Source organism: Propithecus coquereli, unplaced genomic scaffold (genome assembly GCF_000956105.1).
Source record: "Propithecus coquereli isolate 6110/MARCELLA unplaced genomic scaffold, Pcoq_1.0 Scaffold27, whole genome shotgun sequence".
Taxonomy (NCBI): domain Eukaryota; kingdom Metazoa; phylum Chordata; class Mammalia; order Primates; family Indriidae; genus Propithecus; species Propithecus coquereli.
Window position 1 is genome coordinate 12,520,725 of NW_012148285.1, and position 15,357 is coordinate 12,536,081.

General features: G+C 50.0%; 1 protein-coding gene across 2 annotated transcripts in view; it reads left to right on the forward strand.

Annotated features, from left to right (window-relative positions):
• The window catches only part of SYT17 (synaptotagmin XVII), a 77,605-nt gene that overhangs the window by 10,892 nt on the left and 51,356 nt on the right, over positions 1-15,357 (forward strand). For both annotated transcript variants that reach the window (XM_012647824.1, XM_012647823.1), the window contains 2 exons: positions 712-860; positions 3,068-3,687. In XM_012647824.1, coding sequence (XP_012503278.1) covers positions 713-860; positions 3,068-3,687 — 768 coding nt within the window. In that variant the 5' untranslated portion in view covers position 712. The remainder of the gene's footprint in view (positions 1-711; positions 861-3,067; positions 3,688-15,357) is intronic.

Sequence of the window (15,357 nt, forward strand, 5' to 3'; positions counted from 1 at the left end):
CAGAGGCGCAGAGAGGGAAAGGGGCTTGCCCAAGGTCACCCAGCCAAGGTTCAAACCCAGAGGGTGGCTCATAGTCACTACCCTGTATCATCTCCCCCGTTCCCCGTCTTGAGTTTCTTAGCATGTCTCATCTTCTTTGGGCGCACGTTGAGTCATGGGTGCTTCTGCTAATTCATAGCTATTTCTCCACACCAAACTTCTGTTCTTAAATCGTTGGTTCTCAGGGCTCTTTGGTAGCTGTAGCCCTGCCACTCAAAGAACCCTTGAGTGACATTGTTATAGGATATTTTTAAAAGATGTGAAATTATAGACACAGTGACTGTTAAAACAGCAGAACACTTGCCCCCAAAAGCCACTTGCAGAAGTTTGGATGCCGCCCAGTTCACTCCAGACTGAAGAGTGACAGGTCTCCGGCTTCACTTAGCCGTAGTGGCGCCCCCATGTGGCAATAGCCTAAGTTTACACGTCCCTCCACCCAACCCTCGCTTTGAAATTATGCACATCCTTGACAGATTGTTCTAAATTGGGGACTATTTCTTCATATCATTTCACATTTTGTGCAAAAAGCAAGACACTGTTGAGAGTTTAAGGATACCACACTATTTCAGGTTTGCATTATTCCAAGTTGCATAAAATGGGTCTGAGAGCCGACGTTCACATGGTAGTCCCCCGGGATTCCTGGACAACCATTGACCTCGTCCCCTCCTCCAGGATGGCCAGCCGGAGCAGTGACAAGGACGGTGACTCCGTCCACACAGCCAGCGAAGTCCCTCTGACCCCACGGACCAGCTCCCCAGATGGGAGACGCTCGTCCTCAGACACGTCCAAGTCCACGTACAGCCTGACCCGGAGGATTTCGAGTAAGTGTTCCTGCCGTGACTATCTGGTGGCCCTGGCTGGCTGTCCCAGACACTCAGCAGCCTTCCCGAGGAGAGACATGAAGGGCAGGGTTGTCGCTGGGGGAGAGGCAGAGGGTGACAGTCCAGGAGATGGGATAGAGAGAAATAATGACAGTGTGGCAGGGAAGTGCATTGCGCCTGATTTCTGCTGAGTTTAGTCAGAAGCCGTCATTTTGATTGATTTTTGCTTTTATTAATTACAAGTTTGATGGGATCGGCTCAAATGATTGACATATCGGTGTATATCATTTCAGATCCTCAGAGGTGGGTGTTACTATGTTATATAACAGAGTTGGCTAATTCAGGTGACTTCAGGGGTCAGGCGGGTTGTGGCTGTGGCCGAGTGCAGAGGTTGTATAGAGACAAACGTTGCCCTAAGGCAGTGACAAATAGCAGCTGATGCTCTGTCCGGAGAGTTACTAGGGCAGGGTGGGGACTGTGGCCAATTGGAAAGCTAATGCCCCATTGAAAGCAGGTGGGTGACTGCTTTGCTCAGCTGTAGCCACTGGTAGCTGTGCGGGCTTGTGGGCCCAGTATTGCCTGATCTTTGTAAAGAGAAACCAGTAATCTGGATTTTCTTTGAAATTTCCTTACTGTTAAACCTAAACAAAATGTACGTATGGGTCAAAGTTGGCCACCTACTTTGCCTGCTCTGTTGTGTAGCGTACGTGTTTGACCAAATGGCAGGATCGGGTGGGGGAGAAAGGATTATAAAGCCTGGAGACTCCCAGCCTCCTTTCACTCCACGGAAGTCTCCCTGCTCTCATTCGGGTGATGTCAGTGAAACTCACTTAACCAAGAATAAAAACTTAAAATTCGTGAAACTAATCCACTCAGGTGGAGAGAATGAGTGTCTAATCTTTCCTGGGAGTAGATGGAGAAGGAAAAAAGGAGTAGAAAAAAAGAGTTCAAGAATTTGACAGAGTGGAAGAGGAGGGACCTTGGACTTCTTTAGGTCTCAGTCTTCCCATGTGTAAAATGGGAGGGCTGGACCTACGCTGCCCAGTACGACAGCCACCGGCCACGCGTAGCTCTTGAGCACTTAAGTGCTGAAGTGCTGGGAGGCTGAATCGAGACGTGCCAGAAGCGTAAAGTGCACACGGGACTTTGAAGACAGTATGAAAATAAAAGAGAATTGAAGGTATCTCACTAAAATGTGTTTATATTGGTTACACGTGGAAATGATAGGATTTTGGTATAGTGGGCTACACAAAATAAATGATTACAATGAATTTTGCCTCTTTTTTTGCACATTTTAAAAGTCACGGCTGCCAGAACATTTTAAGTTACGTGTGAGGCTTGCGTTTCTGGCTCACTTTGCATTTCTGTGGACAGCGCTGGGCTGGATGGTTTCCAAGTCTTGCGCGCAGCTCGAGACACAGGTGATTTGCATCCAGCACACCCTCCTCAGAATCCCGCTCACGTGTCAGGCGAGAGTCTCGTGATTGTAGCTGGTGAGAGAGATGGTGGGGCAGTTAACAAGTGCTGCAAGCTCATTGCTGGGACAGGGGGACATGCAGAGGTTTGAATGGTGGGCTTGGGAGCAGCGAACTCTGCTGGCTGGTGGAGGAGGGAGAGGCAGCCCCTAAGCGATGAGGTTTGAATATGACCACTCGTTACTCTTTATTGATCTCCTACTGTGGGCACAGTCCGTGCCCAGCCCTTCCCAGGCTCTGGCTCGGTGAATCTTTACCACAATCTTCAAGGTGGGTGCTACTATTGACTCCATTTTACAGATGGGAAAACCGAGTCCCAGAGAATCTAAATAATGTGCCCAGGCTCATTTCTAGTGAGTAAGTGAGTAATAATGAGTAGTGAGAAAGTGGCTGAGTTGGAATTTGACCCAGGCACTCTGGCCCCCGAGGCTACTCTCTTAGAAGTAGAGGCGGTATAGGGTAATGGTTAGAGTCACACTCTGGGGCCAGATGGGCCAGGCTGGTAAGGCTCCTGCACTTACAAGTGTGTGACCTTTGGGAAGTTACTTAAAGTCTCTGTTTCTTCATCTATGACTTAATATACGCAGTCCACGTGGAGCAGATCCTGGCGCCGAGCTGCCGTGACGATGGCAGTGGCGACAGCGAACCTGTGAACGGTTGCTGATCTCGTAAAGCGGCCCAGGGCTGCCCCGTCTGTGGCGGTCTTCATTGTTATTTCCGGTGGCTGTTTAGGTCTCGAGTCCAGACGACCCAGCTCGCCACTCATCGATATTAAACCCATCGAGTTCGGCGTTCTTAGCGCCAAGAAGGAGCCCATCCAGCCCTCGGTGCTCCGACGGACCTATACCCCGGACGATTATTTTAGAAAGTTCGAGCCCCGGCTGTACTCCCTCGACTCCAGCAGCGATGACGTGGACTCTCTGACGGACGAGGAGATCCTGTCCAAGTACCAGCTGGGCATGCTGCACTTCAGCACCCAGTACGACCTGCTGCACAACCACCTCACCGTGCGCGTGATCGAGGCCAGGGACCTGCCCCCTCCCATCTCCCACGACGGCTCGCGCCAGGACATGGCGCACTCCAACCCCTACGTCAAGATCTGTCTGCTGCCGGACCAGAAGAACTCCAAGCAGACCGGGGTCAAACGCAAGACCCAGAGGCCCGTGTTCGAGGAGCGCTACACCTTCGAGATCCCCTTCCTAGAAGCCCAGAGGAGGACCCTGCTCCTCACCGTGGTGGATTTTGATAAGTTCTCGCGCCACTGCGTCATTGGGAAGGTTTCCGTGCCTTTGTGTGAAGTTGACCTGGTCAAGGGCGGGCACTGGTGGAAGGCGCTGATCCCCAGTTCTCAGGTAAGAGGGGGGTTTGCGGTGTCTCCTCCTGAGAGCTTAAAAAAAAGTGATGATTTTAATTTTATTTTACTGGTCAAAAAAAATTTTTTTATTTTTAAAAATTTTTACTTTGAAATGATTTTCAACTCACAAGAAGTTGTAAAAATAGGACAGAGAATCCCTGTGTCCTTTTGATCTGGCACGATGACATCTCACACAACCAGAGCATATCAGCCACGCTAGGAAATAGACGTCGGTAGCTACACTAGACCTTGCTCAGATTCCACCAGTTTTGCATGCACTGCTCGTGTGTGTGTGTGTGTGTGTGTGTGTGTGTAGTTCTGTGAAATCTTATCACATGTATAGAATCATATACCCACCACCACTCAGGGAGTTTTTTTGTCATCGATGCTGAGTTATTTAATAAGGAGAATGATTGTCTCGAGTATAAAGCCATCCATCATTTTGACTTTCAGAAATTGATTTGGGGGAAAGGAAATGAGGACTGGAGAACAGGATGATGCATGGATGTTTTTCAGGCAAATTGTTCGATTGGCTTCCTTCCCCTGGGCAGCCCAGGGGAGCCACCCACGGACCGGGCTGTGTGTCCAGTAGACCTTTGGACCTTCCTGCATGTTGGAGGACGACTGTCCACCGCTTGCAGGTGGAAGGATGTGGGGAGCCCGAGGGAAGGAAAAGACCCAGCCAGTACAAGGCCGATCTAGCCCATCACGCTGGGGACAACAGTCAGTCCTGTGTGACACAGGCTGGGTTCTTTTGCATCGAGCACACAGAGGTGCTTCTCAAAGCTGGGCTCTGTTGGCCAGGGGTTTGGTGGCGCAGTATCACATTTGGGGGACTGTTCGCCTGTCAGAGCGTGTGACTGGGCGTGTGCGTGTGTGGATGCATCTTCAAAGATAGGAGATTTGTTCTTCTCTTAGTTTGGATTCCCCAAGAAGAAGACCCCGAGGCAAGGGAGGTCCTTTCTTAGGCAGGTGACACCAGGAGGGAGTGGTCACACAACGGATGCATTATCAAGCTGGCTACATTTGGGGGCAACTGGACCGTTTCAGCCTGCTGAGGACACTGGCAGCCTGTGTACAGGCCACGCCGCTGGGGGAGGGGGGCGAGGGAGCTGGCGTGTTTATACCCCAGCAGCTGCCAGTCATTGAGGTTAATTCCCCGGCACTTCTGGCCTTTTGCACTGCCAGGTAAAGACGCCTCTGACATCCGCAAGTGCAAAGTAACGCAGGAGCTGGCAGCTGCACGCCAGGCCCGTGTGCGCCGAAGTGGTGAGGGTGCCGGGACGGCGGGCAGGTTGTTGGCAGCATCAGCTGTGATCCCAACCAGCACCGCAGGCCGTTCCTCTGGGTGGCCTTCCTCCCCGCCACACGGTCAAGATCTGTGGGTGCTTTCTGGGTGTCTTCCTTGGTGTTTGATATCACTGGGTTTTCAAAGAATTCCTCCATCTCAACCCTCCAGAAACTTACAGTTGAAAGAGTAAGACCCACTAGACACAATAAATTCTATCTTGCCAAGCTGCGTTCTTAACCTCAGCGGGGGACCCTGGAGATGCAGAGAATCCAGACATCCACCACCTTCCCTCCTCAGGTCTGGGATCAATGTCACCTTTTCAGCAAAGCCTTCCTGGCACATCACTATGGTTTTGTCCCCACCCCTCCCCTCCCCTACTCTCCCCTCCCCTCCCTCCTCTCTCTCCCCGCCTCCCCCCTTTCTCCCACAGGACACTGGGGTGGCCTGGTGCAGACACAGGAATGGCAGACAGTGAAGCACAGGAGAGGGGACTCAGCCGCCATTAGGTTCACAAGAGCTGCCTTTCCATGGGGAGCCACTGGGGGTGGCGTGTAAAGAAAATGGCCTTGGACCCGACCTCCCCACCGCTTCCTAGCTGCGCGCACGGGGTTCCTCTGCTTCCTCACGGGCGAAGTGGGGGCTTGGAGACCCCCTTGCAGGGGTGAGGTCAGGAGTCGATGAGCTAGCCCCACTGGGGGCCTGGTGGGTGGGGAGCCCTGCACGAGTGGCGGCCCTGGTTGTCAGGAGAGGACGTCTTCTGTCCTGAGCCTGTTCAGAGCAAGCCTGTGGGGCTTCACTGTCCCGTGTCCTACACAGTAATCGCACCTGGTGAGTGTCCAACTGGGCAGGCCGGAGGCGGACAGTGTTTCTGATCGTTTCTGGCACTGTGCCTTCTTGAAGCAGAGGAACTGGCGTTTCGTGAGCTGAGCTAATCTGGGGGCTGTCGGAGAGACAGCCGGGCCTGTCTTATGTCACTGGGCACAGGTTTCTCCCAGACAGAGGGCTGCCGCCTTAGTTTCATGGGGACCTTCGGGTGCCTCTGTGAATTAAGAGTAGGTATAAAATGGAAATGTTTCAGGCAGGTCAACCGCTCTGATCACTCATCTGGTCTGTCACAGTGGGGCTTTCAGCCGGCGCCTTCATCAGGTAGAGAGTGGCTGTTAATTGCTGTCGCTACGGGTTTGACTCTAAATCCTGGCTGTGAATTCCTACATCCCTCTATCCTGATTAAGATGCATTTTTCTTAGTACTACTCAAAGGAGTTTTGGGAAGAGTTATCTCAACCTTTAAGATATTTTTCTTTCTCTATACCTCTCTTTGTTACTCTTTGTTCTTTCTTCTTCCCTGGTTTGCTCATTTTTTTTTTCTTATTTTCTCGCGGTCCTATTATGTGCTGGGGATCTCTAGTTGGATTAGTAAAATGAATATCATGCAATTCCCATCAGCAAGAAACTCCCAGTCTAGGGGGAAAGATAGGTAAACAGCAAACCATTAGTACAGTGTGCTGCATGCGGCGGTAATAAAGGTACAACCGAGACTCATTTTATTAAGAGGGGTCAAAGTTGGCTGGGCACGGTGGCTCATGCCTGTAATCCTAGCACTCTGGGAGGCTGAGGTGGGAGGATTGCTTGAGGTCAGGAGTTAGAGACCAGCCTGAGCAAGAGCGAGACCCCATCTCTATTAAAAATAGAAAAAATTAGCCGGACATTGTGGTACACGCCTGTAGTCCCAGCTACTAGGGAGGATGATACAAGAAGATCGCTTGAGGTCAGGAGTTTGAGGTTTCTGTGAGCTAGGCTGATGCCACAGCACTGTTCCGGGTGACAGAGTGATACTCTGTCTCGGGGGGGAAAAAAAAAAAAAAGAATGGTCAAAATTGACCGAATATTCATAGGAAGGTGCTGTATTGGAGACTGCGGTACCAACTCTCAGTAATTCCAACATGGTATGTCCGCCGCCACGGGACTGGATCAGGGTGTGCTCAATTGAATTTAGGGAGCAAATGTATTTTAAGCAGGAGTTTTAAATGCTGTTGAAATCTACTTGGAGGTGGTCACATTATATGAATATTTCTCTTTGAACACTGGCATCATACTTAGGTGAGAAGCTCGCACAAAGAAAGGCACGTGGAAACTTTGAGGGGAGGCCGTGCTGCTATCGCCAACGTCGCGCTTCCTCTGGAACTGATGCTCTTTGAGTGGAAAGGCCAGTTGTCTTTGGTTGGGTTCCCTGGAGGCAGAGCCTGAGACGGGGGTTTGCACGTGCACCAGTTTGCTACGACTGCCCTAACAAGGCAGCACACAGTGGATGGCTTAAAGCCACAGAAATTTGCTGTCTCTCAGTCCTGGAGGCTGGGAGTCCAGGGTCGGGGGTGGGCAGGGCCACACTCCCTCTGGAACCTGTAGGGGAATCTTTCCTTGGCTCTTCCTAGACTCTGGCAGTTGCTGGCAGCCCTCGGCGTGCCTTGGCTTGCAGGCGCCTTGCTCCAGTCCCTGCCTCTGCTGTTGCGTGGCCGCCTTCGCCCTGTGTGTGTCTGGGTCTCTTCTCTTCTTCTAAGGACATCGGTCATATTGGATCACAACCCACCCTACTCCAGTGTGACCTCATCTTAACTTAAATAATTATGCTTGCAACGACCCTATTTCCAAATAAGGTTGTATTCTGAAGTACTTGGGGTCAGAACTTCAACCTGTCCTTTTGAGGTACACGATTCAACCCATCCAGGGTGCTTGAGAAAAACCTGCAAGGCAGAGAACAAAACGGGATGGGAGAAGGGTGACAGCCAAGCGAGGATGTCTCAAGTCACACCTGGCTTCAGCCTGACCTGTGTGGAGAGGGGACTCTGGATCACAGGCTTGCATTGCAGAGCTGTTCCTCCTCGAGGCAGGGGAGCCGGCCTTTTGTCCGCCTACATCAGCTAGTCATTGGCTGCGAACCAGCCTGGGAAATTTGATTTTCACCTGAGTGGCCATGGGCCTACCCAGAGCTCTTACTACTCTAGAACAGTGCTTCTGCAGCAGGGACAACTCGGAGACATTTGTTTTATGAGTGGGAGAGCACTACTGGCATCTATTGGATGGGGACCAGAGATGCTACAAAACATCCTACAATGCACAGGATGGTCCTCTTCTCAGCCCCCCACCTCCAACAAAGTTATCCAGCCAAAAATGTCAGTAGTGCTGAGCTCGAGAAACCCTGTTCGGGAAGAAGGGGGCAATGCATGTTGAGGGGACATGATAGGCATGATAGGCTGTGCCTTAACAGGCGCGCTGAGAGCTGGGCCAGTCCCTGAAGGGTGAGGGGGGTTCAGGCAGAGCCAGTTGCTGGGATGGGGGGAGAGCCAAGGAGTGGAGGGTCTGAGGACCAGATGTCCAGGGAGCTGCTTCGCTTTCATTCCGTATGTGGAAGAGGAGGTATTGGGCATGAACAAAAACCCTCGTCAAACCCCATAGCCTGTACTGTAGACAGAAAACAAAATTCTCACGCCATGCACTGAAGCTGTTAGAATGAGTGCAATTGCTGATTCGCTTTAGAGGCAGGCGTCGGCCCTCACCAAATCGTTTGGTTGGTCAGCTGACTGGGAAGGGGAGGGTGCAGTTGTGTAATGATGTGTAAGACAGAATGATTCCATTCCTTGTTTTCCGCCTGTCCTTGTGGTATACAGTCAGAGCAACTCTGAGGGTCTGGTTCTGTCAATATTTCTCTGCCTTGGAGAACCCTTGCCGAGGATGAATGGGTGGCTGGCAGGGCCAGCATGTAGTCTCCCTCTGACTTGGGGCAGAAATGTCCCATCTGTCTCATGCCTTTGAACATCGCATCTGTGATCTTGGCATTCAGCAAATTGGCAGCTAGTGGAGCTACAGCGTTTTTGGTCTGATGGAGAAGGTTAGGCAGACTAAGATGGGAGTAAGGACACGGTGCGGGGGCCATTGATGCAGGCGTGAGATTGTACTGGCCAGTAAGAGGCATGCTGCTCACCTGAGTGAACTGAAAGCCATTTAGAGGGGAAATCTGCGTAGGCTCAACTCTTTTTAATTATTAGTTTTAATTGTGGTAAAATACACAGGACATAAAATGTGTCACCTTAACCATTTTTAAGTGTACAGTTCAGTGGCATTAAGTACATTCACATTGTTTTGCAACTGTCTCCACCATCCATCTAAAACTCTTGTAAAACTGAAACCCTATACTCATTAAACAATAACTCCCCGTTTCCTCCTTCCCCCATCCCCTGGCAGCCGCCATTCTACTTTCTCTGTGAGTTTGGCGACCCTAGGGACCTCATATACGCGGAATGATACAGTATTCTTCCTTTCGTGTCTGGCTTATTTCATTTAGCATAATGTCTTCAAGGTTAATCCGTTGTGTAATATGTGTCAGAATTTCCTTCCTTTTAAAGGCTGAGTAATATTCCTCTGTGTGTGTGTGCGTGTGTGCATGTGTGTGCGTGCGTGTTCTTTATCATTCATTTTTCTGTTGATGGACTCTTAGGTTGCTCCAACCTTTTGGCTATTGTGAATTATGCTGCTACGAACATGAGTGCGCAGATATCTCTTTTTTTTTTTTTTTTTGAGCCATAAAAACATCCAGGATGTAGACAGTTCATTTTCTCTTTGCAGTCATGTGGCTTTCAGAAGGAAGGGCAAGGGTGGCAGAGAGCTGAGGTGCCCCGTGCTCATGTGGAACCTTACTGAGCATTAGGAAGGATACACGGGTGTATCCATTTATCACGACTCATCAAGTTCTCTTAAGATTTGTGCATTTCACTGTGTATAAATTTAATCTTTAAAAAAACCGTACCATAAACAAACATTGAACTCCGGTTAACGAGATGCCTGCTGAAATGTTTAGAGGTGCTATGGTCTGAATGTTTGTGTCCCCCACAAAGTTTATATGTCGAAATCCTAACCCCCAAGGTGATGGTATGAAGAAGTGGGGCCTTTTGGGAGGTGATTAGGCCTTGAGGGCAGAGCCTTCATGAATGGGATCGGTGCCCTTATAACAGAGACCCCAAGGAGCTACCTCGTCCCTTCCTGTGTGTGAGGATGAAGCAAGAAAGTCCCATCTGTGAGGAATAGGCCCTCACCAGACACAAAATCGACTGATGCCTTGCTCTTGGACTTCCCAGCCTCCAGAACAGTGAGCAATAAATTTCTGTTATTTATAAGCCACCCAATTCAAAGTATTTCTGTTACAGCAGCCCAACTAGACTAAGACAGAGGATGTGTACTAATATCTGCACCTTATTTTGAAATGCATTTAAAAAAGATAGAGTGATGGTAGACAGATGGGTATGCAATAAAGCAAATATATAATAGTGTATTTTTAAATAATTATAGAATTATTAATATCGATAACTGTTCATTGTAGAATCTAGGTGATGTATCTGATTGTGCACTCTACAATTCTTTTAGCTTTTCTGTATTTGAAAATGTTCATAAGAAAATGTTGGGGAGCAAAGGAGCAGAGGAAGCCAAGATACCAGTTAGGAATAATCGCCGTGATCTCCTAGGCAAGAGGTGGGGGCCGTCCGGATCCCATGTAAGGTGGAGGTACCAGTGGTCAGCTTGGAGGTGCGATTCGAAGGCAGGGTCTTTGATGCCCAGGACCAGCCCTGAGACATTCAACTCCAGTTTGGGGGGAACCGTAAGCAAGGGACATAAAACAGGGCGGGGCTTTCCGCTCGCAGCGGCCCTCTTACTTTAACCAGTGTCAGAATCACCTGGGGCCTGGGACTGTGGGGTCTCTAGACCTTATCCTTCCTGATTCTGATTTCCTAAGTCTTGGGGGAGAAGCCCATGAATCTGCATTTTAGTGACTGTGCTGGGAGGTTCTAATACAGGTGAGCTCTGGACCTCATTCTGAGACATCTGGGTGGCTGGTGGAAGCTGGAAGGTGGAAAGGGTTTGGCTGTTAGAGCTGGGCAGACTTGGGTCTGAAGCTTGGCTTTGCCACTTGCTGGTTGGATGTTGTGATGGCTTCCTGACATGGCTTGGCGAGTACCGTGCCCAGGCTGCTTCGACGAGCGCCTGCCGTGCAGGGCACACCCGACACACGGCTGCCTTTGTGGCGGTGACGTGCGGAGGAGCAGACTCAAGGCGCTGTGCTCTTGGGAGTTCATGGGGGAGAATAGTTCTGAGTCATGTCGGGGCGTAGTATTAATATCTCATATTACGAAGCTCGATTGCCCACTGAGGAGGAGTGTTTGATTTGGGCCCGGAAGAAGAAAATGTGTTTAGTCAAAAGTGACATTTGCACACCGGGATGTTGGCTATTTATGTTCCTGAACGCTGCTTTAACCTGAGATTTGCTCTGTCCAGAGGAAAACCTTTTAGACCTTTGGAGCCTGGAATTCAGGGCTCTGTGGCTTAAGAAGTGGAGTCTGTGCGTGTCGCCTCTGACAAACCTGTCTTCTTTGGTGTCTGACGACCCCCGGGAAAGTCATCTGTCATCCTAGGTTGGGCTCCCCTAAAAACAGACCTCAAGACAAAGATTTGAGTGCGAGTATTTTATTTGGGAGGTGATGCCAAGGAAAACCAGAAGGGAAGAGGGGAAATGAGACCAATAACAAGCAAGTTACCACTGTGGGCGACTGGGACTTAATCCTAGCGGAGAACTCAGTGCAGCCTGCGGTGGGGGGAGGGAGCTGGGGTATTTATGCACCAGTTGCCATCAGGCGAGGGTTCTGGGATGCTCGCAGGAGTCCTTAATTATTCCCTGGGCACCTGCAGCTTGCCTTAGGGACAGGAACAGGGAGGACTGTGGTGGCCAGAGAGACCCTAAGTGGAGAGATGTAGGGCTGACAGCAGGAAGCTCAGCAGACTCTGGCCTGGTCAGGACGAGGTGCTGTGGTGGGACCTTCAGCATCGCTACACTTACTCTCGCCACCTCCGCGGCTCAGAGTGCGGGATCTGCCAGGCCCATCCTTCTCTCTGCTCACGGTGCTCTTCATTTCTCCTTTCCTCTGATCAGGAATGTGCAGAGCAGATGGACACGCCCCCTGGCTAAGCAGAAACCTGTAAAGAAAAAGATGCCAACCTCCCCGCCCTCCCCGCTTTTTTTTTTTTGAGACAAAATCTCACTCTGCTGCCCTGACTAGAGTGCCATGGCGTCAGCCTAGCTCACGGCAACCTCAAACTCCTGGGCTCAAGCGATCCTCCTGCCTCAGCCTCCCGAGTAGCTGGGACTACAGGCATGCGCCATCATGCCCGGCTAATTTTTTCTATTTTTAGTAGAGATGAGGTCTCACTCTTGCTCAGGCTGGTCTCGAACTCCTGGCCTCAAGCGATCTTCCCACCTCGGCCTCCCAGAGAGCTAGGATTACAGGCGTGAGCCACCACACCTAGCCATCCCCTTCTTACAGAGTCACCTAGTGACTCTCTTGGCAGCCATCTCTCTCTCAGGTTTTGGGAGGGCAGTGGACAGGGAAGATCCACAGCTGTCCCCTCTCGGCCAGTGCCTCCCTCTCCCCCATCCCTTACGCTTACAGGTACTGGGAACAGGGAAGGTGTGACTGCTACAGAACCACGTCTGCCTCTTACAAATCCCAGAGGGAGGTGTTGGGCCCCAGTCGTTGCTGGCTCCTTGATATGTCTCTCTGGTCCTCAGCTTTGGGCCAGAGCAGCCAGTTCTGGGGTCAACAGATGTCCCCACGCAGCATCCTGTCAATGCACAGGGAAAGGCTTGGCCAGACCCTGGGGCGGAGTTACTACTCCATAGAATTCAGTTTTGGGGCCTGGCGCGGTGGCTCACACCTGTAATCCCAGCACTTTGGGAGGCCGAGGCAAGAGGATCGCTTGAGGAGTTCGAGACCAGCCTGGGCAACATAGTGAGACTCTGTCTCTACAAAAAGTAAAAATAGAAAAATAAAATGAGCTGTGCATGGTGATGCACACCTGTAGCTCCCCTTGCCAAAAAAGAAAGTTTTAGTGGTTATTTAGTCTCAGTAACTTTAGCATTTAGAAGGAGCTCGGTAGAGGTGTAATAGCCTTGTGTAAAGAGCATTAGCTTGTGAGTTAGACTGTCCTGGTTATAAGTCCCAGCGTCACCACGGCCCAGCTGTGTGAACTTGGATCCAATTCTTCAGCTGTAAATTGAGGATAATAATGCTTACTGCGTGAGTGATCGGGAGTATTGTGAAGATAATGCTGACGGCAGCCCTTGCATAGCTCTCACTGGGTGCCGGGCACACTGCGGAGTGCTTTCATTATGTTATTAATAACTATTGCCATCATCCCATTTTATAGACTAGAAGAGCGAGGCATGCATTAAGCAACGTGCCCAAGGCCATGGAACCAGGATTTGAACCCAGGCCACCCAGCTGCAGAGGCAGTGCTCTTAGCCACTCTACGCCACAGCACTGCCTCTTGATAAACCAAGATCAGGCAGGCAAAGCACCTGGCGCATAATATACACTGAATAGATGGTGACTGGGAGTCCAGCCACCAGAAGGGTGCAGGGAGGAAGGGGAGGGGACATTGGGGAGCAATTGAGATTGGAGGCAGGAGAAATTGGCCTTAGAATCTGATTTGCGTTTCAATATCTGCTACTTTGGTCTCAGCCGTGCCCCAAGCAGAGGGTAGATAAAAGGAATTTAGGTATTTTTTTTTAGACTTTATATTTTGGGCATTTTAAGTTCCTGGAAAAATTGAGAGGGAGCTACAGAGATTTCCCATACACCCCTGCTCCCACGCATGCACAGCCCCCCGCCCCGTTATCAACATCCTGCGCCCGAGTGGGACACCCGTTACTATTGATGAACCTACATTGTTGTATCGTTGTCACCCCAAACCCATAGTTTACGTTAGGATGCACTCTTGGCGTTGTACATTCTGTGGGTTTAGACAAGCGCATAATGACATATATCCACCATTATGGTGTCACACAGGGTAGTTTCACTGGGATGTTTTTTTTTTAAGAGACAGGGTCTCGCTCTATTGCCCAGGCTGGAGTGCAGTGGCGCGATCATAGCTCATTGTAACTTCCAACCCCTGGCCTCAAATGATCCTCCTTGCCTCGGGCTCCCAAAGCTCTGAGATTACAGGCATGAGCCCCTGTGTCTGGCTAGACATTTTTTAAAAGCACAAATAATAAATTGAGGTACACGGAGTTATGTACTCATTGGACCTGGTACCTGGAAACTGCCTGGAGTTATGAACGCCCCCAGCCTGCCTTGTCAGCTGCCAGAAACAGCCCAGTAACTCCTAACTGCGTTTTGTATTTCAAGATCACTCACCACCTTACGCCTTAAGAGCCATGGCTCTTGACAAGGCAAATGCCAGATTTTTAATGAGAATCCCTCTTTAACTCGCCCCAAGCTGCTGTCAGCCTTGACCCTCTCACTCGAATCCTGGCCTTTGTGTGTATGTTAAAATTGTTTCCTGCTCGGGTTTTGATGACCAGCAATGTTTTGGCAACACTATGCAGCCAGAGCTGGACCCAGGCCGGCACCTTACAAAGCAGCTATTAACTGTAAGTTTCTTTTCACATGGTCCTTCTTATTATCTTCCTCCTTAAATAGAAATTGATTTTGCATTTCAGACATCAACAGGTACTTTTGATTCCTGGTTATTATTTGAACTAGAAGAAGAATCAGATGATTTGGAACAACTTCCCTATTGTAGTATATAGTTGAGAAAACTGCAGCACAGAGAGGTTGAGTGATTTGTCCAAAGTCACACAGCTTTCAGGCAGGAGGTCTCGACACTGTGCCAACTGCTTTACCCCATAAAGATCTAGTGCTGGTTAAGTGCATAGGCCCTGGAGTCGTACAGACTTGAGTTCAAGTCTTAGCTTTGCCACCCACTAGAGCTGTGGGCTCGGGTGAGTTACTTATCATCTCTAAGCCTCAGTTTCCTTGTCTGCAAATGGGGATCATGGGGTGGTGCTGGCGTCAGCTTGCACTGGCTCACAGAGCCAATTGTTAAATTTTCAGGAATTTTGCAAGCCGGTTGACATCACATTGGTAGCTTGAAATCAGCCATTGTGTATGAACTTGACTATTGCCACAAACCAGAGCCTTTTTCCCTCCTGAGGAGTTAAAGCATCACAACACTGATCACAGTAGTACGTACGTTAGAGGGTAGTTGCAGACAGTCCCACCCAGCTCTTGTGAGGTGCTAAGAACAGAGAGCCTGGCACATGTATACAGTGGTGCCATATCATGGTCAAGAGCACAGACCTATAGTCCCATAATCTTCAGGTTAGAACCAGGCCAACCACTTCCAACAGTGTCATCAATAATAATAAAGGCTGGCTCTCCCTTAGTACTTACCATGGGTCAGGAACTATTCTAGGGGTTTTCTATTTGTGTTTAAAAACCATCCAAGGAGGCCGGGCGCGGTGGCTCACGCCTGTAATCCTAGCTCTCTGGGAGGC